The sequence below is a fragment of the Camponotus vicinus genome, unplaced genomic scaffold (genome assembly GCF_025532165.1).
Source record: "Camponotus vicinus isolate PSW18456_S1 unplaced genomic scaffold, iyCamVici1.0 SCAF_7, whole genome shotgun sequence".
In the NCBI taxonomy this organism is placed as follows: domain Eukaryota; kingdom Metazoa; phylum Arthropoda; class Insecta; order Hymenoptera; family Formicidae; genus Camponotus; species Camponotus vicinus.
Window position 1 is genome coordinate 10,592,007 of NW_028141979.1, and position 26,138 is coordinate 10,618,144.

At 40.6% G+C, this 26,138-nt stretch overlaps 3 protein-coding genes across 4 annotated transcripts in view; all 3 read right to left on the bottom strand.

The window, feature by feature from the left end:
- Positions 1 to 4,684: 4,684 nt before the first annotated feature.
- On the bottom strand, positions 4,685 to 8,001 carry LOC145974145 (tubulin beta-4B chain). The gene is made up of 5 exons (XM_083103977.1): positions 7,614 to 8,001; positions 6,917 to 7,381; positions 6,161 to 6,465; positions 5,700 to 5,997; positions 4,685 to 5,415 (listed from the first exon to the last, which is right to left on the bottom strand). Exons 1-5 carry the CDS (start codon positions 7,668 to 7,670, stop codon positions 5,197 to 5,199), a joined length of 1,344 nt encoding a protein of 447 aa, XP_082960103.1. The 5' UTR covers positions 7,671 to 8,001; the 3' UTR covers positions 4,685 to 5,196.
- Positions 8,002 to 8,210: 209 nt separating this feature from the next.
- On the bottom strand, positions 8,211 to 13,196 carry LOC145974146 (innexin inx2-like). Its single transcript, XM_083103978.1, has 5 exons — positions 12,976 to 13,196; positions 12,609 to 12,760; positions 10,634 to 10,876; positions 9,944 to 10,239; positions 8,211 to 8,574 (listed from the first exon to the last, which is right to left on the bottom strand). Exons 1-5 carry the CDS (start codon positions 13,154 to 13,156, stop codon positions 8,352 to 8,354), a joined length of 1,095 nt encoding a protein of 364 aa, XP_082960104.1. The 5' UTR covers positions 13,157 to 13,196; the 3' UTR covers positions 8,211 to 8,351.
- Positions 13,197 to 14,589: 1,393 nt separating this feature from the next.
- The window catches only part of LOC145974571 (cubilin), an 11,622-nt gene continuing 73 nt past the window's right edge, over positions 14,590 to 26,138 (bottom strand). The window contains exons 1-4 of one of the 2 annotated variants that reach the window (XM_083104470.1): positions 25,535 to 26,138; positions 23,744 to 23,927; positions 21,560 to 21,774; positions 14,590 to 19,672 (exon numbers count right to left, since the gene is read on the bottom strand). The exon at positions 25,535 to 26,138 is cut by the window's right edge and continues 73 nt beyond it. In XM_083104470.1, coding sequence (XP_082960596.1) covers positions 17,249 to 19,672; positions 21,560 to 21,774; positions 23,744 to 23,849 — 2,745 coding nt within the window. In that variant the 5' untranslated portion in view covers positions 23,850 to 23,927; positions 25,535 to 26,138 and the 3' untranslated portion in view covers positions 14,590 to 17,248. Of the gene's footprint in view, positions 19,673 to 21,559; positions 21,775 to 23,743; positions 23,932 to 25,534 lie in introns of both variants that reach the window. The other variant, XM_083104469.1, reaches the window with a different exon arrangement.

Here is a 26,138-nt window from a genome sequence, read left to right on the forward strand (position 1 = left end):
CCTCAATCGCTTTCTGTAATTATTCGCGCGTCTATGATCTTGTCTGTGCTCCGCGAAGCGTGAACAGAGCAACATGGGAACCTCGACCGATCGAATGTGGCACGCGGTGATATCGAAGAGAATCCATCTCCTTCTTTTACATTGTCATAATTTTCCCTTGATTTTATTAGCTCCGTGATGCAATTTTTTATTGCCTATTTATTATATATTAGCACATTGTTATATAAATTTACCTTATTTTATATACTCTTTATATATTTTTATCCCTTCCTTTTATGGGTTAAGAGAACGTAACTTGCATTTTTTATTATATACGTTGCGATATTATTATCGCATATTTTATATTTTTATTTCCACGTGCCACGTGTATAGCTCGGCCCTGTATTCTCGTATCTTTGCTCTCCTTGATGAATGCATCGCTTCGCCTCGATCTCGATACTTCCTCGATCGAGAATGAGTGGGTGTGTCAACGCGAGCGTTGCTTCCGCGACGAGAAATGAATCATCGCGTAGCACGCTACACTTTAATTTAAACTATATAATATATACATACGATTTAATTATTCATAGAATCCACGCGCTCGGAGAGATAATAGGGGTCGCGCGCGTAAAAAAAGAAAAAAAAATAAAGATTGAGTACTTCATTAATCGCTGAATAAACATTTTCAGTGTACTCTTTCCTTACTCGCTTCATTCAATGTCGTACATCTATAGCCTTGCTGGATTATCTTCGTCCTCATTGCGGCTCGCGCTCACACGTCACCTTGTATACACCACCTCGTAAACAAAGCAAACGTGGAACAATTCCGCGTAATCAACTTTTATCATTTTTATATCGATATCCTTCTTATAATAAAATATGCTAAATCATATACTTTTTGCCCTATAAGAAATATCCATCAAATTGCTCATTTCCGCTTCCAACGTAGATTGTTACTTTTAAAATTAAAATAGCAACGTTATTCTTGGAAATTTTATATATACAGGATGGCCCATTTTAATACATCCAGTCGAATATCTCGAAAACCAAGCCCGGGAGAGAAAAATGTTTCAGACAAAAGTTGTTTGGTTTCGAGGGGGTCATAAGATGGTATCATTGGTTTGACCTTGAAGAGTCATTTGAAGGTCACATGAAGGTCACTTTCAATTTCTTAAATGGAACCTACTATTTGTCATTGCATATTCTTGTAGCTTATCTCGAGAGCTTTCCAAAACACTATAATTAAGTACCTTTTCGTTAAGTACTTTTTGAGTTATGAGGCTTGAAATAATTTCTTAATTTTATATAAACCGTAAAATATCTAGTAAAATATTCATTTTTCGATTACCTTACCATAATACTTTTATGTACAAAATAATGAGAGAAATCAATTGGTGTAAAGAAAACACATAATTGTTTCGAAAAAAAAAATGTAATTGTTAATTGCAAATTACATTTTTTCTTTCGAAACAATTATGTGTTTTCTTTACACCAATTGATTCCTCTCATTATTTTGTACATAAAAGTATTAAGGTAAGATAATCGAAAAATGAATATTTTACAAGATATTTTACGGTTTATGTAAAAAAGAAATTATTTAAAGCCTCATAACTCAAAAAGTACTTAACGAAAAGGTACTTAATTATAGTGTTTTGGAAAGCTCTCGAGATAAGCTACAAGAATGTGCAAAAATATATAGGGTGTTCTATTTAAAAAAATTGAAGTGACCTTCACGTGACCTTCAAATGACTCTTCAAGGTCAAACCAATGGTACCATCTTATGGACCCCTCGAAACCAAACAACTTTTGTCTGAAACATTTTTCTCTCCCGAGCTTGGTTTTCGAGATATTCGATTGGATGGATTAAAATGGGCCACCCTGTATATATATATATATAAAGATTTCTCTCTCTCTTTCACAGGCAGCTCGCGCCTTCATCCATAAATCCTTTGACCCGTTTGTGGAGTCAGCCTTAATGAAATTTTCTTTACATGGATTATGAATAATTTGCAGAAATTTCTTAAACTGAAAAGTTGTGAAAAAATTACACCAACTACAAGAAGCTTTATAAAAACGAAAATAATGCGCAGAAATCGCATACGTTGGAATTGAACGCTCAATTCGTGCTATATATCCTCCACCGGTTAGGTTTTCGCTCACTTTTTTTCCACGTTACACGACCATTTGTATTCAACCCTAATGGCTTACGATGCGATTAGCTCGGCTACGCGCCTCGATATCTGTCCCTACGTGTACTACCTGCGAGGCATGCCTTGCTCGATCGCGAATTGGGGCTAACGAAGATAAATATCGGCGCGATATATAGTGCAAGTAAGCTAAAACATTACAACGTTTGTATATATGTATATAAACACACATATGTACGCGAATTCCTTTTACGTGAAACGCAAAATGTCGCTGCAAGACGAACGGCTTGCTGTCTTGCACCTCGGAGGCCGCGGGCGATCGATTTTTAAAAGACGGCCAGCCGAAGTGGAGAGCGATGCACAGTCGAGCGACGATGTACAATGCAACGGACGAGGATGTGTGTACACGAGCCTCGAAAAGAATCGAATCCGTTAACCCGTGGATCCTGTACGTTTTGTGTGATGCATGGCGCACATTTTTTATTTATCTCGCCTATCGGAAAACGTATCTCAACTCCTAGCGTTGTCGAATAACTTCTTTCTTGCTTATTCCGTCGACGATAAGTGGACACTTGTTGTAAACGCGCCTTTTTTTCGGTCGAATGATAGGAGGAACGATATGACGAGAAGAATAATTTTTTCTTCTTTTTTTTCCTCTCTTATATACAGGGTGTCCCATTTTAATGTCCCACCCCAAATAACTTTCTTATTTTTAATTTTAGAAAAAGATGTTTCAGACAAAAGTTGTATGGTTTCGAAGGGGCCATAAGATGGTACCATTGGTTTGACCTTGAAGAGTCATTTGAAGGTCACGTGAAGGTCACTTCAATTTTTTTAAATGGAACACCCTATATATTTTTGCACATTCTTGTAGCTTATCTCGAGAGCTTTCCAAAACACTCTAATTAAGTATCTTTTCGTTAAGTACTTTTTGAGTTATGAGGCTTGAAATAATTTCTTAATTTTACATAAACCGTAAAATATCTTGTAAAATATTCATTTTTCGATTATCTTACTTAATACTTTTATGTACAAAATAATGAGAGGAATCAATTGGTGTAAAGAAAACACATAGTTATTTTTAAGAAAAAATATGGAATTGTTAATTGCAAATTACATATTTTTTCTTCAAAACAACTATGTGTTTTCTTTACACCAATTGATTCCTCTCATTATTTTGTACGTAAAAGTATTAAGGTAAGATAATCGAAAAATGAATATTTTACAAGATATTTTACGGTTTATGTAAAATTAAGAAATTATTTCAAGCCTCATAACTCAAAAAGTACTTAACGAAAAGGTACTTAATTATAATGTTTTGGAAAGCTCTCGAAATAAGCTACAAGAATATGCAATAGAAAGTAAGGGGTTTCATTTAAAAAATTGAAGGTGACCTTTACGTGACCTTGAAGCAACTATTCAAGGTCAAACTAATGACACCACCTTATATCCCCCTTGAAACCATACAACTTTTGTCTGAAACATCTTTTTCTAAAATTAAAAATAAGAAAGTTATTTGGGGTGGGACATTAAAATGGAACACCCTGTATATATATATATATATATATATATATATATATATATATATATATAATTACGTATGGTCGTTTGCAAGCGGGGTCATTAAGATCGAGCGGAGACGCAAAATTGCAGGAGCCATAACGAGGGTAATACGGTGACGGAAACTGGAACGCCGTGATCTAAATCCCGAGTTTATTAATGCGCCTGCATTATTATTATTATTATTACTCATTCCATTGTGGACCACTCGGTTGCCCGGCAAAGTGTCCGACTTTCCCGCCCACCCCCGCTTCCACCGCTTCAGTTACGTAAACGCCCTCGCGATAAGTAGGCAGGTGTGGACGAGCGACTCTCCTCTGGAAGCTTATGTATTTCTAAATCTCGCCTTAAAATCTACGTCTGCAAAAAATCAGAGATTACAAAGCCATAGAAAGTTCTTTTAAATATTACCCCTATTTTTTAATAAAATAATTAATATTTTAATTAATATTATAATTAATAAAAGAATTATATAATTCAATTTAATTAAATTTAAGGCTCTTTTGAAAGTAAAGTCTTTAATTTTCGAAATATACGGAAGAATGATTTGTGGACTAAGCGTCTAAGCACGAGCCTCGCGCTTTGTTTTTTCGCGGGACGCTCAGGGATGCGTGACATTATGCGTGGCTTTAACGCAGAGTCCAAGCGTGCGCTTACGCATGATTGTGCAATTATTGTTGCCAGTAACATTCTCGAGCGAGCCTCGAGAATACGGTCGGATGTAGATACGACATCGACATTGGCAACGGTGATGTACGGGCCTCTGGTACACGCGCCTCGCGATTTATTATGGCGCGTTATCGCGGTGTCGGGATCGTAAAAGAATCGCTCTCGGGCGTAGAATGGAGTTTCCCGAAATAAATCGCTCGATTTTTAGCGCCGGCTAAACGGACCGTATCGCGCGGACCAAGTAAATCGCATTTAATAAAGTTAATTGCGAAGCACACATTTAACATAAATAATTCCGCATAAATTTGAAAATTAAAATGCAATAGGAGTAGAATGGACGATCAAATTAATTTAATTGTGAAATATAACGAATGCGCCGTTGAATAACAAGCAATGATTGCAAATATCGCGCAGCTTTATAAATGTAGAAAACATCATGGAAAGAATTGTTTCAATTTTTCATTAAATCAAGGCTAAAATCCGAAACCCAACCCCTCCCCTTCTGGAATCAGGCGTCCCTGAAATGACGCGAGTGGGTGGTTTTGTGGACGCGGTTAAGAGGATGCGAGAGAAATGAGCTTCTTACGCGAGGAAAATGGAAGAGAACCTTTTCGCGGTTTTTTTCTTCTTTTATTTTATGTACCTTCGACGAGATAGGATACGCGCGCGAAAGACATGGAACAACAAGGGTGTCGGCCGACGTTGGCTCGGCTACATATTATTTTACACTCTAACGGGACACCCGGGACGACGATATAACTATATAAAGAGGAGCGGAAAGAGGAAGCAGCAGGTGTACGCGAGCACTCGATAAACATCTACCGAAGATGGGACAAGATCTTCACTTGTCTTCGCCCTCGCCTTCCTCCTCCTCGTCGAACTCGCCCTCTTCCTCGGCGGTCGCCTCCTGATACTGCTGATACTCGGACACGAGATCGTTCATGTTGCTCTCAGCCTCCGTAAACTCCATGTCGTCCATACCCTCGCCGGTGTACCAGTGCAGAAACGCTTTGCGCCGGAACATTGCGGTAAATTGCTCCGATACTCTCTTGAATAATTCCTGCGAGAAGGAAATTTTCGGTGTATTGTTTTATGATATCACTCTTTGAGTGATTTTATTTCTCAAATAACACGTTGACAAAATACAAATCAAGCATCTCAAATTCATCCTTCTAATTATGAAAAATTCCGCCATTTTAAAAAGGCGCGATTAAAAGTTATCCTAAAAAAAATTGGATCGATAAATTTCAGATTAAACTAAAGTTTTTATTAAAAAATTGTTTTTCTTTTTTTTTTTCGAAAGCAACTTATGATTAAATATTTTTCGCTCTCTGATAAACGAACCTGGATAGCCGTGGAATTGCCGATGAAAGTCGCGGACATTTTCAAGCCTCGCGGAGGTATATCGCAAACGGCGGTCTTCACGTTGCTAGGTATCCATTCGACAAAGTAGCTGCTATTTTTGTTTTGGATGTTGAGCATTTGCTCGTCGACTTCCTTCATTGACATTCTACCGCGAAACACCGCGGCCACCGTCAAGTATCTACCGTGTCGCGGGTCGCACGCGGCCATCATGTTCTTGGCGTCAAACATTTGTTGAGTGAGCTCCGGTACCGTGAGTGCCCGATACTGTTGCGAACCTCTGAAACGTCATTCTTGAATTAGAGGACCAAGAGCAGATAAAAAATTGAGCAAGTAATTTTTCTTTTAATTAATAATATTTCTATTGATTTAGACTCTCTTCCTTTGAAATTTAAGTTTCTCTAGTTCAATCAGTTTTGGTTGGGAGAAAATAAATTCGGAACCTAGAGGTCAAAGGGGCGAAGCCGGGGATAAAGAAGTGCAGTCGCGGGAAGGGGACCATGTTGACGGCGAGTTTCCTCAGATCGGCGTTCAGTTGGCCGGGAAATCTCAAGCAGGTGGTGACGCCGCTCAAAGTCGCGCTGACCAGGTGATTGAGATCGCCGTAAGTCGGCGTGGTCAGTTTAAGGGTCCTGAAGCAGATGTCGTAGAGCGCCTCGTTGTCTATGCAATACGACTCGTCCGTGTTCTCTACCAGCTGATGCACCGAGAGGGTGCAGTTGTAGGGCTCGACCACGGTGTCGGATACCTGTGCGTCGAAAGGAGGTAGCAGTATATGTACGTAGAATACGAACGCAAAAGGCATCTCATGGTTGCGCTATATCGCATTGTGCGCGGCCGCAACGCGTTGTATGCGCGCAGTATTGTTCTATTAAGGACAAAAGGTTGCTTTCTGACGGGCTCTCTTTGTCTCGCATCTATTGTATCTTGGAAAGACTTTTGGCGCTGCGCGGAATACGTCCTCGGGCGATTCCCGATACGCGGAAATTCGTAAGCGTAACTCTTGCCGCAAAGCCCCAATCTTATACCCTATTCCCGAAAGTCTATATCTGAGATACCGGTCGATAATATCCATATATTATCGACTGATATCTCAGATATAGATTTTCGGGTGTGCTCTGAAGCCGTTCCTTTAAAACTACGCTAGACGTGCGAGTAAAATTCCGGATTTAAGTGAAAAAAAGAGGATAGACATATACCTTCGGCGAAGGTACCACGCTGAAGGTCATCATGATCCTGTCTGGATACTCCTCGCGGATCTTGGAGATGAGCAGGGTGCCCATGCCAGCGCCAGTGCCGCCCCCTAGCGAGTGTGTAAGCTGGAATCCCTGGAGACAGTCGCAGCTCTCGGCCTCCTTACGCACGACGTCCAAGACGGAGTCGACGAGCTCGGCGCCCTCGGTGTAATGGCCCTTGGCCCAGTTATTGCCGGCGCCGCTCTGACCGAAAACAAAGTTGTCCGGCCGGAATATCTGGCCGAACGGTCCCGAACGGACCGCGTCCATTGTTCCAGGCTCCAAATCGACCAGGATCGCGCGTGGCACATACTTGCCGCCTGTCGCCTCGTTGTAATAGACGTTTATCCGCTCCAACTGTAGATCCGAATCGCCGTGATACGTGCCCGTGGGATCGATCCCGTGCTCGTCCGAAATCACCTCCCAAAACTGGAATTATCAGTAAGAATAAAAAATGTCCCCTTTGATTTGAAATTTTTTTAATATTATATACAATTGAAAATTCACACTGACAGGTCGTCCTCTCCGATTTTGGACAATACATTTTCATCTCTGATCATATCTTGTTAGATTGTAATGTATTCATTTAGAAACATTTGAGTGGCATTTACATGTTGAACTGTAATATGTCAGTTACTCTTATTAAAGGATCGAAACGTACCTTGGCTCCAATCTGATTGCCGCATTGGCCGGCCTGGAGATGTGCTATCTCGCGCATGTTTGCCTCGTTTATAGCTTTGACTTTGCGAAATCTCCCCTTGGCTACGAAAAGTCCGAAATCAAGACCAGTCGTCGTCTGTTTCCGTTACCTTGGAAATGCGGATGCTCGTGGTATATAATCCGGTATGTGATACGATGCGACGCGAGAACGCGAGAACTGGGAGATAAAGCGCGAGAGAGATCTTCGACGCGACAAGATTCGTTAGAATTCCGACAAAATCCCTAACCCTAAGAATCGTAACTCGGGTAATTTGACTGAGGTGTAACTCGCGTTCCCATGGATACACGACGAGAGGAGCGTGTCTCGGTTCCGCTTCTGTTTCAGGGGACAATTGAATGTGCCGCTGATGAACAAAAGACTCACACCCGCGCTGCATCCGCCCTCTTCATCGATTTCGATATAGGATGTCGCGAGAAATTCGAACATTCTTAAATCTTCTTATTAAAAATCTCACTAATTCAAATACTTTAATAAATCTAGATTTTTTAATTATCTTTAGTCATTTTTAATCGTCTTTATTGAAATCAACAATTACAGTTTTCTTAAATATTTCTCATTTTTTATTGCGAGATATTTGTCAGAATGTCTATTACATCTGTTTATTTCAAGAATATTGTTTTTTTTTTACTTTTATAAATCGAATTCCATGTAATACTACTTAAATCAGACCAAAGGGATTTAAACAAAGTCCGTAAAACTCTTGGTAGCAAAGGCCCTCGCTATCTCATTAACCAGTTCCCTGTACACGATGGGATTGACGTTCTGTGCGAGTTGGTGCAACAAGAACCAATCACCGAAGTGGAATACTCGTACGACACGTTCGGCCTTAGATTTCTCGAGCACGCGAACCGCACCTCGCAGAAGGTATACTCTCGCCCAGGCTTGAGAGAAAACTACGATTCTAGAAAAAGGAATACATCGATCGATCCAACAATAGTTGTAATTTTTATGCTTTAACTTTTTCTCTGTCGCGTATGAAAAGTACACTGAGAAAAATCGTTTGATTGTACCAACAAGATGTATATGATTGAAGGCATTTTGGTTAAATCAAACAAGAATTTCAAATTATCATGATAAGACTCGATTTTTTATAACTAGAATGTTTAATAGATTTTACTATAAGGATTTGGTTAGTATTTTCTGGTTGGATGTTGGATCTATAAAATTTCTTGTTACATTAACTTCTTTGCTTGCCGCTAGGCGGCGAGCCACTCTTAACTTAACTCGTATTCAATATTTGCCATGAAATGTATACAGGGTGTCCCAGGTATCTTTCGTCCAAAAAAAAGGCAGATTCTCTGGCCAATTTAAAAACGATTTTTCCTCAGCGAAAATGTCGCGGCACTAATAGTTTTCGAGTTATAAACAATTGAAAATAAAGGGTTTTTCGCAAACTAAGGCTTATGGGAATAAAATATTAATAAAGTCACATTCTTTAATTAATTTTAGGTAGAGTTTACTTAAATAGAATTTTAATTTAAGGCTTAGAAGTTAGAAAGATACATGATGACAAAAATTGGGAATATGCAAAAAATAATGATCTCCCTCGACATTTTCGCTGAGGAAAAATCGTTTTTAAATTGACCAGAGAATCTGCCTTTTTTTTTGGACGGAAGATACCTGGGACACCCTGTATAAACAACTAGTATTAACATTAAATCCAAAGTATATGTTTTTTCTCTTACAAGCAGTAGTGCCAGAAAGAGGACGCTAGCTCTCTGATTGTGTTTGAGCTGCATCTTCTTCTTGTATCACTGTTTATCAATTTAATTTCTAACAAAGTGAATTTAAAATAATTTATTCATTAATCTGAATTGACTTTATCCAATAATCTTGTTGGAATTAGAATATTAAACAGACTTTTGAGATTAGATGGAAAAAATTTTAGACGACTTGGTGCTGGTGAGTAGTATTATTAACGAGAAAATTTGATAAATTTAACAGGAAGAAATTAATCATATTCATCTGGTAATTCCTACAAGAATTCTGGTTCGTCCATTTTCCAACAGACGTACTGGTTGAATCTACCAGAATTCTAATTAATTAATGCAACCAGATTTTTTTCTCAGTGTAGGAATTATACACAATTTCCTATCGTGTTTTCTTCTTAAAAACGTAATATGAAGATTCGCGATTACGACGTCGGGAAACTCGCGAATAGGTCTCCTTGGATTTAATGTTCGCATAAAATAAATTTCAAGAATCGTAATCCGAAGTGACACATCGCCGACGCCGTGTGTTCCGCGCAGATGTCGACCAAACTTACGTACCTATAAATTAACGCCAAGCAGCCGATGCCCGCGAGAAACACCAGCCAGAACCAGAGAACGACGAAAATCTTCTCGTTCACCACATTTAATGGCAGCACGCACAGTGCGTCGTGAGTTTGCACGGAACCCGCAGGCCCGAAGGTATGAATCGTGCACTTGGTCATCTTCGGGAACAGTCGCGCCATAGGATCGACCCTGTCGTGAGGATTCTCCTCTGAGACGAATGCGCTCACCGAGGGTCCGTATCGTCTAAACTGTCCTTCCAGAAATATGTCCAACAGATATATCTGTCCTATCTATTATCAATCAAAAGTATTATCGAGAGTGCTGTCAATTTCGCATCCTGTGACATTTTTTTTTTTAGAATATAGTCATCGGTATCCGTTAAATTTGATTTTTGCCATTTTTTAAATCATAAAAACTGCGCGATACGACGTTGTATTTTTTTTAATGCGTTAAAAGCTTTCAACAATGTATTTTTCTGCGCTCGATACATCGGGGCTTGTATGACAAAATTTAATCGCATTTTGTAGGGAAAATATAAAAAGGCCTGAAATCCAGGAATTAATTATTCGCGTTTTATTTTCGCGCAATTTCTCTGCTTCTGACGTCACAATCGGTCGATCGGGAATCCTCAGGCACCCTCGCCGAGTCTTTCGTCTCTAACACTTTGAAAAAGCTTATACTTACCGAATTTAAAAAGTTTAAGAACTCGCACACGAAGAAACGCATAGCATAAAAGTTGTGACTGTGTAGATTCGTCTTGGTAAAATACTCGACGAGTTGTTGCTTCCTCTCCTCGGTCCAGACATCTCTCAGAAAGGGAGACGCGAGATCACGCGAAAGAAGGCCTATGGTGCCTCTCTCCCAGATGCCCCATAAAGCGCGTGGCATATAAAAAAGGATCGCTTGTAAGCCGAGAACGAAGCAGACCTATCGAACATGGAGAAAAATCCTTACTTCTGTGTTTTTTATCTCGAGTCAAGCTTCCTTGCTTTATTTGGAACGGACGTAAACTTGCGGATGAAAAAAGATACGTATCGTCACGAAAAGATCCGGAATATCGAGAAGGACCGATTGTTAGAGCACTCTTATACTATACCGAATTTTCCTGAAGAATGATTTTCTCCTCTGCGAGAGAGAAGAGGTATTTTTATCCAATTTAAAATTTTTGCCCCTTTTATTCGAAAGACATAAGTGTGTTTTTCGAGAAAACTTTTCTCGCGATATTCACGATGCAGATCGCGCGATACAAAGCGACGGGGATAACGCCGGATCTGCGATCTCTATTTCCATTTCCTCCTGCCGCCTTCCGTCCTCCGGACGTTTCCTTCACATTCGCGCGTTTCACGTTTTCAGATTTCATTCACGCCCGCGCAATACGTTTGCATGCGCCGAGAGCCAGGAGCCCTGACCATCGGAATGAAGTGCAATCGTTATCATGCATCTCGCGTACATAAACGAGTCGATGTGCGTGTATGTGTGTGCGCATTCGAAATTTATGTGATCGACCGATTCGGTCGCACACGTGTGCGTTTCTCTCGCTCGTTCAATTTTTCAGAGTGCCCCCATCGAAAAACAATTTAAGGATCTCTTTGACGAATTTCGAGGTCGATCTTTTACCCGGAGAAGCGTCTAACAGAGATAGAAATCTTACAGAGATATTTCATATCGAATATAAAGACGTTTGTGAACGCGCCTTTAGCTTCGAGAGTATCCAAATAAAGAGACTTTGTGTTTCGATTAAATTCAGGGTATTCTAATTTTTCAAAATTTAGCTTCAAATAATATTATTGAGATTCACATAGATAATGATAAAGATAAACAAAATCTTAGATGCCTGGAAGCAGTAAAGATATAGGGAAATAATCCTAAAATATTATTAATAAGGATAAAAAAAAAATAATCTAATAAAAATAATTAAATTTAATATGGAGCATTTAATAATAATCTGAAATTCTTTAATTAAAAATTTAAAAATAATGTTTCATATTATAATAAATCGTGAGGGGATTAATCAAAATTGAAAAGGAAAAATAAAGATGATTAGGCTTCTTAATCAATTTAAAGAAAGTTTTATTCTAGTAGAGGGGTCAAAAATTGAAAATAGGTTTATTATCATGTTTAATTTCATTTATAAAATTTTATTCGGGATTTTTTATAGGTTAAATTAGGAATATAAAGAAATAAATTATAGCTGATAAAAAAAAATAAAAATAAGAATGATGAAATAAAAATTGAAATCCATAATGTAGGTATTATATGAGGAATAAAAGAATATTTTAACAAAATATTATTAAATTGACAATTTAGTGTTTTTTTAAACTAATTCTTTCCATTAAAAATAGAATAAAATCTATTATATTTGATTTAAAAGATCAAAACTTAAAATCAGTCATTTAATAGCTTTCAAAGACATTTAAAAAATTTTGAAAAAATTTTGTAAAACTGATGTAAATATTTTTAAATCGCGCTGGAGAGAAAAGAGAGAGAGAGAGATACATGTGACAGCTTTAATATTGATAATTTGTCGACATACGTCTAGTTTTTGATATGTATAGAACCTTTAATCTTCTATTAATAGACTTATTTATCGATAATCTATATTTATATTTATGTATATATTATCTCTCCATCCATATTATGTGTTCTAAATTCGACTGACCCACTGATAATATCGATGATGACGGGCTTCGTCATCTGGAAGGGCCTGTCCTACGCCAGCGCTCGCTACACCTCGTCCAGGGACACCCTTCAGGTGTCGGGATACCGTAAACGTGCTATAGATCCAGCAATACGCATTTACAGGATCTTTGTCTGTTGGGAAGAGATATCTATTATTGATAAGAAGTAATTCCGACTGACGCAATGATATAAAACGATTCGAGATAGATATTTGAAAAATGATTTTCGAGCATACGGTACATCTGTATCTTTGCATTCTTCTTGTAAAGAAAAAAAGTCAAATTTTTAAAATGTATTTTGAAATTTTAAATGTATATGCTTTCTCCAAAGGTTAGCAGAATTCGTACCGATTGAACCATCGGTTAAGCAAGAAATCGGTTCGCCGATGTACTGCTTGGCAGTTACGAGAACGGTGCAAACGAGCAGCAGGAGGACGGTGAAACGCGAGTGCAGCCTGAAGACTACATTGTCAACACGAACGGATTCTTCTTGCAGGAGGCATTTAATAGGTGCAAAGAGGTCCAGCATGGTTATTATCGCTTGTTCTTTTGTCTCGAGTGCCGCGAAACAAAGCACAATAGAGAAAATTGCAACGAGCGTATTACGAAAGAAATGTTTGCGGTTTCTCTAGAATCATTTCGAGGAGCTTACCGCTATAAATACTGACTGAGGCGCATGAATCGAAAATATGTAAAAAAGGAGAAAATAAAATTATACAGGGTGTCCCATTTTAATGTCCCACCCCAAATAACTTTCTTATTTTTAATTTTAGAAAAAGATGTTTCAGACAAAAGTTGTACGGTTTCGAGGGGGACATAAGATGGTACCATTGGTTTGACCTTGAAGAGTTATTTGAAGGTCACATGAAGGTCACCTTCAATTTCTTAAATGGAACCTACTATTTGTCATTGCATATTCTTGTAGCTTATCTCGAGAGCTTTCCATAACACTATAATTAAGTACCTTTTCGTTAAGTACTTTTTGAGTTATGAGGCTTGAAATAATTTCTTAATTTTACATAAACCGTAAAATATCTTGTAAAATATTCATTTTTCTATTATCTTACCTTACTTTTACGTACAAAATAATGAGAGGAATCAATTGGTGTAAAGAAAACACATAGTTGTTTTGAAGAAAAAATATGTAATTTGCAATTAACAATTCCATATTTTTTCTTAAAAACAACTATGTGTTTTCTTTACACCAATTGATTCCTCTCATTATTTTCTACATAAAAGTATTAAGGTAAGATAATCGAAAAATGAATATTTTACAAGATATTTTACGGTTTATGTAAAATTAAGAAATTATTTCTAGTCTCATAACTCAAAAAGTACTTAACGAAAAGGTACTTAATTATAGTGTTTTGGAAAGCTCTCGAAATAAGCTACAAGAATATGCAATAGAAAGTAAGGGGTTTCATTTAAAAAATTGAAGGTGACCTTTACGTGACCTTGAAGCAACTATTCAAGGTCAAACTAATGACACCACCTTATGTCCCTCTTGAAACCATACAACTTTTGTCTGAAACATCTTTTTCTAAAATTAAAAATAAGAAAGTTATTTGGGGTGGGATTAAAATGACACACCCTGTATAAATCAGAGTACGCGTTACGACAGAATTTCATAAGAATGAAGATTGAGTTACACAGGTATCTGAAATTACGAATGACGTTAAAACGACGACGGAAGAATTAGCATCGTGGCGTAAATCATCGAGCGACGACGCCAAGAAATCCTCGATCCGCCTAATTGGCCCGCGTTTAAGCATCGAGCGGACTCGTAAATCTTCTCCCCTATAATTTTTACTCTCGACGAAAGGAAAGGCCGGGTGGAGGAAGGGGCAGGGGAGAACGGTCCTTCTCATTTTTAATTTATCGCGTCGAATCCGCTCTCTCGTTCCAATCTTGAAATCTGTCGAAGGGGGTCCACGTTGACGTAAAGAAAGCCACCTCTTTCCTCGGCTCCAAGGATGCTCTTTATTAGTAAAAAATATAGTAATTATGATAATTGTTGTTATTATCGCAATTACATGTCGTAGTAAGATGATCGTTATACCGTCGATTAAAGATAGCTGCGTTATTAATAATGCACGCGCATGCACGTCATGCACGTTGCTCGGTCGTGTGCGTGTCGTATGGGCGTGTTTGTATGAGTCCGTTTGGACGTGTGTGTGTGTGTGTGTGTGTGTGTATCCACTATTGAGATTGTCGCTAAACCTACATAAATGTTTCGCTATATACAAACAAACACGATCCTCTAGAGCGCGGCAGCCCCTCTAGGGCGGCGGGCCAAATCTGTTTCTTGCCCTAATCATAACGACGCCTTCCTGGAGGAGAGCCAACCAACGAATATTAGATTAACGGAATTATCCCTTATCGCTGTAATAATCGGCGATACGTGTCTCGCGCCAAAAAAACACGCTGCTCTCTCTTCTCCGTTTTTATTTTTAATATTTATATATTTCTTTTAAATCTCTTAGCGCGTTACCAGTTTATTTCTAAAAAGCGATCGGGGAGCTCTACAAACCTCCCCCCCTTCCCTCTCCTCCCTTCTTCTCTTCGCCTTATTATATACAAACTGTTTGCACTGTCGACGATCACATGCATCATAATAGCTGCATATTTAGTAGGCACGCTCATTCGGTGTCATAGAGTCCAGACATCTTGCGAGTCGGCGAAAAGAAATTGTAATTTTTCTCACTTCTTTTCATTCTTCTTCTTTCTTTAAAGAGACTATAAAGTATGTGATTATTATTATTATTGTTATTATTATTATTATTATTATTACTATTATTATTATTATTATTATATTATTATTATTATTATTATTATTATTATTATTATATCTCACAACAGTTGTATTATATTATACTGATTATAATCGCCGAACCTCAAGATGTTAAATCGACAAGGCGTGTCACGACCCGTCAAAAGTCACACAATCTCCAATGTATTATATCGATTCCCGTCGTTCCCGCCGTTTCTCTTCTGTATTTCGAATCAATTTAATTCTATCTTGTTTGCGCGCGCGACGGGAGGGAGTTGTGTTTCTCTCTCTCTCGAGAATTCACGAAGCAGGACAACTTTGAGCAACCGCTAAGGACTACATCTCCAAGTCGAAATCTACAACGATCGGTTCGCTGATTTGCGTTTGTGCGAGCGACGGCAGAGAAAATAAAACGTCCACGTCGCCTTTACGATTTTCTAGAAAATAGCAATCCCTTCTGACAAATGAAACTTAATTTTAAAAAATATAATATAATACGTAATTAATTAATTATAAAAATTTATGTATTATATCGTATAATTGTATTAATTATCGTTTGACGTTGAAAAATAATTGCAGTCGTTTAAACTTAACCTAATTTAATTTACAACTTCTAATTTTAAAGTCATTATTCTTCAATTAGTATCGCCGATAACAATGTTTTAAAGATTAAAGGAACACACGAGATGGTACAAATACAATTCGTGTCGTTGACATTTCTATTAATTTTGTCCCATAGATATCTCGCTATATCGCTAGAAATAAAAAAGATATCGCCATCCGTACTTCAGCGATAATCCGATTGTCACGAATCTACGATTTCTCTCACGCGAGCGATTCTATGGGAACGATCAAGAGACGAGGACTACATATGAAGTTCTACGTCTATGGCAGTGTATAAAGAAGACGCGATGATAATACGATGAATACAATGCGACAGTGGCAAATACGGCTTTCGGTTAGAACTTGGTCGTGTCTGTGGGGAAGGATATTGTATGGACCATTAGTTCCGCGAAACGTGTAAATAGAAGATTGATGATGTGACGGACGTGGGGGTGGGCGATCGGTGAGCGTCACGCTGACAGTAATACGCGGCCACCGCAATAGAACGATAAGATTCAATCTTTCGCGATTAATGAGCAAACTCGATGTTTGTTAAATCCGGAAGCATTACATTGGAAAGATTACTTGTAAGCGTAATGTCGGATTTGTCGCTGGAATTTGGAAAACGTCTCTCTCTCTCTTACCTCGGCAAATGGAGAAAGAGAACGTTTCGTAATTCGTCTCCTGAAAAATATAGAAGCCTAGAAGACATGATTGCACCAACGGAACTTGAATAAGCTTGGATTTTCTTATAAATTTGTTATTTCTCTCGAGAGATTACAGTCTTACCTACAATAATGTTGGAAAAAAATGTATTTATAACTAAAGTTAGTTATATATCGAAAGAGTCGACTCAACTGAAGTTAGTTATATATCGAAAGAGTCGACTGAACTGAAGTTAGTTATATATTGAAAGAGTTGACCGAACTGAAGTTAGTTATATATTGAAAGAGTGTTAATGCAATCTCCTCAAAGACGTCTAAGCGACGTCTAAAAACTTAAGACGTCACGCAGATGCCTCTTACCGTTCTTATTTATTCATTTTCGTTTCTCGAAGAGAGAAATAAAGATCTCTTTCTTCTCTCTCTTTCTCTCTCATTTATACACTTACGCGTATACAAACATGTACGTACATGTATAAAAGAGCGAGAAAGATTGATTCCTTGAGAAACGACTATGAATACGACTTCTATGTTCTTCTTGATCGTGCATGAATACTTGCAGAGGGTCGATCGCGTCCAGAGGATTTCAGTAGGGCACATGTATGTCCCTGGAGCGCGATCGTCTTCTACAGAGCCTGCACATGGCGATGAAACACGCCAGACCCAAGAGAATGGCCAGACCGGCACCTAGACCAGCACCGGCCCAGCCGGCGGGTCCGACAAAACCGCCACCGTTGCCATTAATGGGCCCCCCGCACGTCTCCACCGATTCATCGTCCGGCTCGTAGAGAGTGCCATTCAGGATACCACCCAAAGGTATAGGCAATCCACGACTGGGACAATTGACCACGCCATTACACAATAATCTCGTCGGGATGCATCCCGCGTCGCCGGGACACTGGAAACCGCAGTCCTCGAGGACTTTGCCGGTGTTGAGGGCTCCGGAACCATCCCTGGGCAGATGATAGAGCTCGGTCCAGGCAATCTTGAAGGCCACCCTGGCGGGTGCCATAGATCCGGTGAATTGCACGATGACAGCGGGAGATTCCTCGCCGCCGTCGGCGGCCGCAGGTGCCAGATGATCCGTTGGCGACGGTGCGATCTGCGCCGCAGATATAATCGGCATCTCTCTGACATAGCTGACGTTCTCGCCACAGATGCCGAGATACGGCTCGATGTTGCCCGGAAGGAAGATCTCGAGCTTGCCGTCCTCGCAGGAGCGCGACGCGAATTTGATCTTGTCAAAGTGTAGCCAGAGATCGCGTTCGTGGTTCACCCGTAACTCCCAGATGCACTTGATCGACCGGGGTGGTGTAACGTACCCCAAAGCTTCGTAATGCGGAAACTCGATTTCACCATCGGTACTGGCCGGTAGAAGGGCCGGTCCGCATAAAGGACTGTGCGCGAACTCGTATCTCGCCTCGAAGAGTGGCGCGGGCCACTTGAAATAGCTCGAGGCCGCGTGAGTGCCGTCTACGAGAAGTTTCAGGTCCAGTCTTTCGCCCCGGGAGACTACTCGAAGAATAGGCGGCCGAGGGGCAGGCGGCGAAGTCGTTGGCGCCGGAGTACCGTTGTTGTTGGAACGACAAAGACAGTGGCCTTTGATACCATCGGGATTCGGCTCCCGAATTATCACGCGATCCACCCGGCTCTCCCAGCAGTGGCCACACTGGGCATACGGGTGTTCCTTGAAGTTGATTGATTCAATAACGAGGATTACTCTTGCGTACAATCGCTTGTCGGTGACGAAGCTGTAGGTGCAAGATAAATCGGCGGGTGGGTCACCGGGTCTCTTGTAAACTAGAGTGTTCAGGGGCGATCGCAATCGACCCGATCGCGACTTCCACGAGGCAAAGATCTCGTCGCACTCGGTGCCGGCTACGGGCTCGCCGAATCTCGTAGCGTTAAAGAAGTCGTAATGGGCCCAATAGTAGAGCGAGCTACCGGAGTAGCTTCCGGTCTTGCTCTCGAATCGCACAAACAGCGCGTTCGACGTCGACACGAAATCGTGCTTCTCCATCGGTTTGCTGAACGTGTCGCAGAAAGTTTTGATGATACGCGCGTCGTCTGGCCAGTCGGCATCGTAGAGCGTCAAGCTCTCGCCACAGTCACCATCGTACGGCTGGATCGGCGACTCGATACGATTCACCCGGAAGCTGGGAAAATAGAGGCGGGCGATCTCACCGGGTCGTCCGCGTAGCAAGTAAGTGCAGCTGGTGTGTGGCGGGTACCAGTGCGCGACCGACAGGAAAATACCTTCGTTACCGCTGACGAGGGACTCGCTGTTTAATAGCCAGTCGCAACTGCCATTCTTCACGCCGGCGGTCTCCACGTGACCTGGCCAGTTGCCCACGTTAAAGTGAAAGCCGGTGTTGAGCAGTGGACCGGCCGGCGAAGACACAAACTCCACATAGAGGTCCTCGCTAGTGCCGATAATACTGTACGGGAACTTGCCCATGCCGCAGAAGGTACCGATCACCGGGCTACTCTCGTTCTTACCGTCATATACGCGTATGTAATCGTACGGGCAATGTTCCGAGCCGGAGCTGATCGGTCGCATCGGGCACGTCATGATGTTCTCGCATCGCTGACCGTCGATATTAAACTCTTCGTTCTCAATATAGAGTTTGATAAAGGGTAGCCGGGTGTTTAGACGATACTTGCAGTGCAACGCGCGGGGATAGATGCCCGGGTAAGCCGGACTCTGTACATAGCATGTCTGCAATCGACAGTCCTTGAACACGCGCTCGCAGTAGCTGCCAGGCACGATCTCGCCGCGACGGTTCGGGTAGAGCTCGGGATGCTGACCATATCTCAGATACACCTCGAACTGTTGTTCGGCGCGGGAATCGAAGCTAAAGTACGTCTGATCGGTAAAGTTGTCCGCGTGAAAGATCACCCGTACAAAGCTGGTCTCGCTAATGAAGGTCTGCGGTTGTTCGGACTCGCCGCAGTAAACGCCCGGGTCCTTGCGATTGCTCACCTCGGTCTTTGTATTGCCGTCTATGATCTGAAACACAGGGCAGCGGAAAACGCGCGCTAGGTATACAAGGTTCAGAATCGATCGAACATAAAGAATGTCACGTTGACAATCCAGGACTCGATAATCCAGTTTACCGATGTTCCATTTTTAGAACTAGAGTTTTAGGACTAGAACTTTTTGTCGCGAGTAAAATATAATTCTATGTAATAATCTCAAAAAATAGTATATATGTAATTGATGAAATATTTATTCTGTAACTAAGATTTCCTTACATCACGATAAATTAAGTCTCTGAAGAGACTCGTGAATTAATTTTTCATGATCAATCAAAAAAGTGATTTAATCATTTATAGCAGGCAAGTCTGATGGAAATAGCAATGATATGAAAATCAAATTGAATGAAATTAATAGAAATGTGTGAGAAACAATTTGTGCAAAGATGCGGTAGAAACTTAATCGATCAGCAAATTTAAAAGAATAATAGAAACTTGTACAAAGAATAATCATGGAAGATAATCGGTCTGCAAAGATGCACGTTTCGCTTTCTCGAAACTCGCAATCTTGTGCAAAAGGGAACGCATCTTTCTATTGACTTTACATCTTTTTTATCGATGTAAATTTGAAAGCCGCGAAAGAAACGGAGGGAAAATACGGAGGAGAATAGAAAGGCAAGGAGAGAAAGAGAGAGAGAGAGAAAGGAGAGAAGAAGAGAGAGGTTTACAGCGTCACAAAGATCAATACCTGATACCGAAGTAACTGAGAGAGGTGGCAGCAGGACGAGTGCGCCCGCGCGCGCTCGAAAGAGGCAGGTAGAGGGCAAAACGGAGAAAGGGAAGAGAATCACTTATCACGTTCGTCTCTCTATACGGCAATGTTCCAATTCGCGATGTTGATACGGCTGCATCTGTCCCGGCGCAGAAGCTAAATCTAGAAGGGCATCCGTCGCCGATAATTTTGGTCTTAAACACAAAACCGATCCGTTGTATCCTTTTTATAGTATACAAGCCCGTAAATTATTTCCTCGATATCTGCCAAATGCATGCAATTTATGTTAAATAAAAGATGACCTTGCGAGACGATTTTATATCCGAAATATCCTCTTTTATTTTAAATCTTAAGGGTAAATTTCCATTTGACGCTCGACGCTCATTCAAGAGACATCACGTGATCAAAAAGTAACGAATTGTTATCTTTATTTTTAATCATGTGATGTCTTCTGACGCTGGAAAATGAGCGTCGAGCGTCAAATGAAAACCTATCCCAAGTTTTGTTTAATCCATGTAATTAAGTTATTAAATTGGTTCTAAAAAAAAAATGAAGAATGTTGACAAGTCTATATAATCTATCAGTGAATTTTTCATCTTTTTGTATTTCGTTCCCTTCATAGGTATAAACGTATCTAATTTATTTTAATATAAATAGATTCTGTATTCTCTTCGCTCAGTGATAAAATCGATTTAATGACACATCGACAAGCGTAATCAATTTCAGCATTCGATCTATCATCCATCGTGACCGCGATTGCGTAACTCATGGATTTGATATCCGTTTCCGTCGTATTGTATGCGGATCCTACTGTATTTGCACGCATTGATTCGCGACGCGATGCAAAGAGACACGAGCATCATCAGCATCTCTCCGCCTCTTCCCGGCTGCGTCCAACTCTCATCCAACTCGAATCGAAAGAATAATCGGGGAATGCTATTGTCGAACCGAAATTAAATTCCAACGTTCGGCTAATTGGCTGGATTCTCCCTATTCAATTAATAGAAACGCGGGTCGAAAAAGAGAGAGAGAGGGAGAAGCAGAAAGACGAGTTCGGTTGTGCTATTCAGGATGCATGCCGTTGTGAAATTAGGATCTTAGGTGTCTCTCCCTCAGACAACGAGGGATTCGCAAAGCGAATCTGCTCACCTGCAGATAACCGCCGCTGCACGTGGTGGCGTTTTCCAGCACCCCGACCTTAAACTTCTTGAAGCGTACTCGTAGAATCCAGTCCCGGGGCGTCCCGCGAAAGGCACGGAAGCGGTACCAGCAAGAGAGGGGCTTACCCCAATTCGCTGGGGTCACCGCCGGACTCGACACATCTTCATAGATATCCACCGTTTTATTGCAATGGCCTCGGTCCGCTGAAATAGAAGCGGTCAGAGCAAGAAAGAAGGGGCACGTGCCCTCTCTTTCATATCTCGCGCATTGATATATCTTAAGGAGATCCCTCATTGAACGGCGACCTCTTACACGATTACAGCGCCCTCATCTAATCCTCATCCCGTATCTCTCTCTATCACATTATTTATAAAGAAGATGCACTGCTTTTTCTACTCTACTTTACCAACATTTCAGGTACATACGGACCGAAACTTTTGGGCATGTGCCATTTATTAATTAGACTACTAAACTCAATTTTCACAGTTCCTCAAGTTTTTATTGTGCGGTCCGCTATTGGGTATGCTATTGTTTTATGCATAAAAGCTACAAAACATTTATACAAGGCTAATGTCTTTATGAGGTGATAGCTTTAGACGCCATGTTGATCTAAGAAGTCGATAAATAAATATATAATTTTATACTTTTTTTTCTTTCTCTCTCTCAGTATATAATCGGCTTCCCCATGTCCGTTTGCATCTATACTTCAACCGTAGAAAAGGATTTTTAATTCTATGTAGACAATAAGAAATGGCACATGCCCAAAAATTACAGTGTTTTGTCGATAAAACAGATAGGTTGAGGGATCCCCTTAAGTTCAACATTAATTAATCTAATAATAAACGGAAATTTTTTTATTAATTATATTTTAGCATAATATGAGAGATAACTTGAATTTTAATTAATAAAAATGAGAGAGAGACATGATAGATTCAATAATTAAGATATAAAGAATATTTCCGCTCACAAAATTATTGAAATTATTGAGCTTCCAGAAAAGAAAATAAGAAAATTCTTTAATTAATTTAAAGTGGGGATTTTTTATAGCGGAAAATTCAGAAAACAGGAATAAATAAAATAATCTCTCGCGAGATTTTTGCGAGATTTTTGTTAAAAAAAAAATCGGTTAGTCAAAGAATCTTTTATCGAGTCTAAAGTCGTGAAAAAATCGTGAGATACCCTATATTAGAACCATGATGTTTTCCGTTGACCCGATTGGATGGGATACGGAGAACTCCAAAGGGGACGATAAAGAGGACGCGGCAGAGAGTAAGGAACGACAACACGCGACACAAGTTTCGGCCGTGTAATCGATATTCGACCCGTTCGCTAGATACCTCTTATAAAGAGGCAGTCTCTCGTGTTACATATAACCGGGCTACCTCTCGTTCGTAAATCACCTTTCCGCAAAATATCAACCCTTGGTTCGTGCGACCGCCGCCAACATTTAGGGCAAGCAAATCACTCTAATGCGACGGTTAAGATTCGGAGAGATCGAGTTGTTACACCGATAATTCGACCTATTAACCGTGCGATAATTGCTAGTAAATAGGGGATAAGTAACTGCCGAGATGGGTCTTTGTTAAACCGCGTATCATCGGATTCGAGTGCCCGTCTAGTCTTTCGAGATGGGGAGCGATACCACTCGCCCTAAATGAAACTTTCCCGTGTGGCAAGAGGATCAAATTTTATCCCCTAGATCGAATTAGAGATTGAAAGCGGAATAACTGCGGAGGATTATCCTCGATAACTATTACATCGTATCACTTGTATCATATGTTACGGATACGGGAAAATAAAGTGTCAATCAAGAAAATCGCGGCGATACATGTTTATAAAAAATCGCCCCTCTTTTTATTATGTTTATTATATTTTATTATTTTTATTATATTTATATGTATTAGAAAAAAATCGCTCCTTTTCTTTTATTATCTGTAACTCAAATATTTTCCGAAATAATTCGCATAATTTTCATTAATGAAAAATCGATAATTATTCGTCGATATTGCAAAAAAATCGTTAGATTCGCCGGAAATGATTGCAGTGTCGGATTGCGTTTGCCGGGAATAAATATAGAGGATCGTTCTTTTTCGCTTATCGCTGGCCTGGAAATTTGAACTCGTCGGTATTATATTCCCCGGTCTCTCACACAAGCCCCCGGATTAGACTTACCTCTGCGAATGGCAGCGGGACTGGGGGTGGCCAGAAGCAGGAGGAATATGGCGAAAAATCCCCAGCCCCAACTACCGAGGAGTACCGGCACAGGCATTCGAAGCATTCCCGGGACAAGTGCCGAGGCTGTCAAAATACCTCCGCTACTTCTCCTCTTATCTCCATTTGCTTCCCCCGTCGAAAACTACCTAGGTACACATACATATAGAAAAATCGTTCGTACACAAAATAAAATATATATTATTTGTTGATAATTTTTTTTCTATTACGTCGCATTAAAAAAAATATTAAAAGATATTATATTCCCACAAATTCATCGAAAGTATCATTTTATACGAGAAGAAATATGTTTATAGCCTCTTTTGTCTGTTGCATCGTTAAAATCGACGAAAGATGTAGCATTCAAGCGTTTCCTATTTCAGATATTAATTAATACCTTCCGTAAAAATTTGTGGCTTTGGGGGGGAAATTATTCGAAATAATTTTGAAATTCGGAAAAATTTCTCACGCTCCCCGAGAGTAATATCTCCATAACATGAGTTGCGCTTGATGAAATACTGGCGCAAGTACGGACGCGTCGCGTTATCATTTCCCCAAAGGACAATAAGGGACACCGCATGGTTTGCCAGATGGGTCGAGCATATGCCGGAAGGGCCTCGTTCGTACGTCCATGTCGAGAGAGCGGGGTGATAATTGGTTAAATCCGCGTTGACTCCGCTATCGACAACAGAGTACTTCACCTCCGGAATTTTCTCTCCCTTTCCCTCTGCGCTCTCCCTTTTCATTCACCGACGTTTTCCTTCTCCTCCTCTTTAACCCCTTCCCCTCCCCCATCGCTCGTCTCCTTTTGCATTCTTGCGTCGTATTCATTGTCTCGTCTCTCGAATATTTTGCGATATTTTTTTCCGATACATATTTGTACGTATATACGATCTTCAGCAATTCAGAGATCATTTTCTCAACGCAAAGATATCGATAAATCTCCCTTCGGATTATGAATAGCGTCGGCTTTCGAAATTTAAAGGGCCAAGGTCGCGAGAGCTTTTATTATCGATGAACTCGCCTCTTTCGGGTCATCCTGCTGTCAGAGAGATCAATGCGTTCGCGAATTTTCAGATTCCGCCGGCGTACGCGAATCGAATAAAGGTAGACGCGTGCCAAAAATGTCAAGTGAACTGCGCTCGGTTAGCGCATCAGCAATTTAGATCGCGTTGATTACGGACGCGTGTATTCTGGACGCGCGTTTCGCGGGAGCAAAACAAGCAACGACGCTACGATTTTGCGGAATCGTCGAGCGATGTTTTTCCAATTTACCGATATTTCGCCCTCGACCATGATTATTTCGTATTACTGTCCCGAACTGTACCGAAAACACGTTCGGATGCACGGGTTGCATATTTGACAAGGGTGCGATTTTCGGACGATTAATCGCGATTGCAGCAATAGTAGAAATTCAGCAAGAATTCGGGAATTTTTTGGTCTCTTTCTACGTTACATTTTCTTATTTGCGAAGAGGAAATTTATCTAATACTAAAATTGTATTCAATTTTAATAGAATTAATGATATCTGTAACGCGTGAAATTTTTCTGCAGACTCGAGAGGGAAACGGCATGAAAAATTTCAAGGTTAAATAATAGAGCGACGCAATTTCTTCTTGAGAATAATCTTAACTAAATCCTTTCATGAGGCAATAAAAATATTTTCTCGGAAAAAGAATTTACGATAACGAATAAAGAGGATAATTTTGCCATTATCCTTGATGAAAGGAACATGCACTTTCCACCACGCACCTTTACAATCACACTCTCATGCTCCCTGACTACTGATCTCTCTTCAAGAGAGCTGGATCCTCGCTGCCGATCGAAATCACCGACGCGATATCCTCCACGCGGGTCCCATCGAGAATGCCATCTTCTCTCTCATGAGATCAAGCGAGGATTTCCAGGGAGGATCGTAAAAGTTCTTTCGAGCGGATCCTCGGGGGTCGATTTATATCATAGTCATCATCCTTGACCACGTATCGACCACGATGTCGTCTGGTACAGTTTCCTCCGCGATCCTTGACTGCGCACTGGCGCACATAGAACCGACGAACGTCCCGTCCGAGGATGCTGCTCGCGCGACTCGGGGATTCCCCGAAAAGTGGACCAGCAGCCACTTCTAGGGACGATGATTTCAGTCCGGCACGAGCACTGTCGTCGCCGCTACTGCTGGAAGCAGCGCGTAGATCATCGGCGCGTCATAACACGGTGCGTGCGATCGAGACTCTCGAAGAGATCAAAGAGAGTGTATCCGGACGAAAATAAGGGAGGGAAGGAGAACCGCGCGAAGGGAAGAAAAAAAGAGAGGCGAGAGAGTACACACGGCACGAGAAGAAAAGCACCGCCGTGCTTC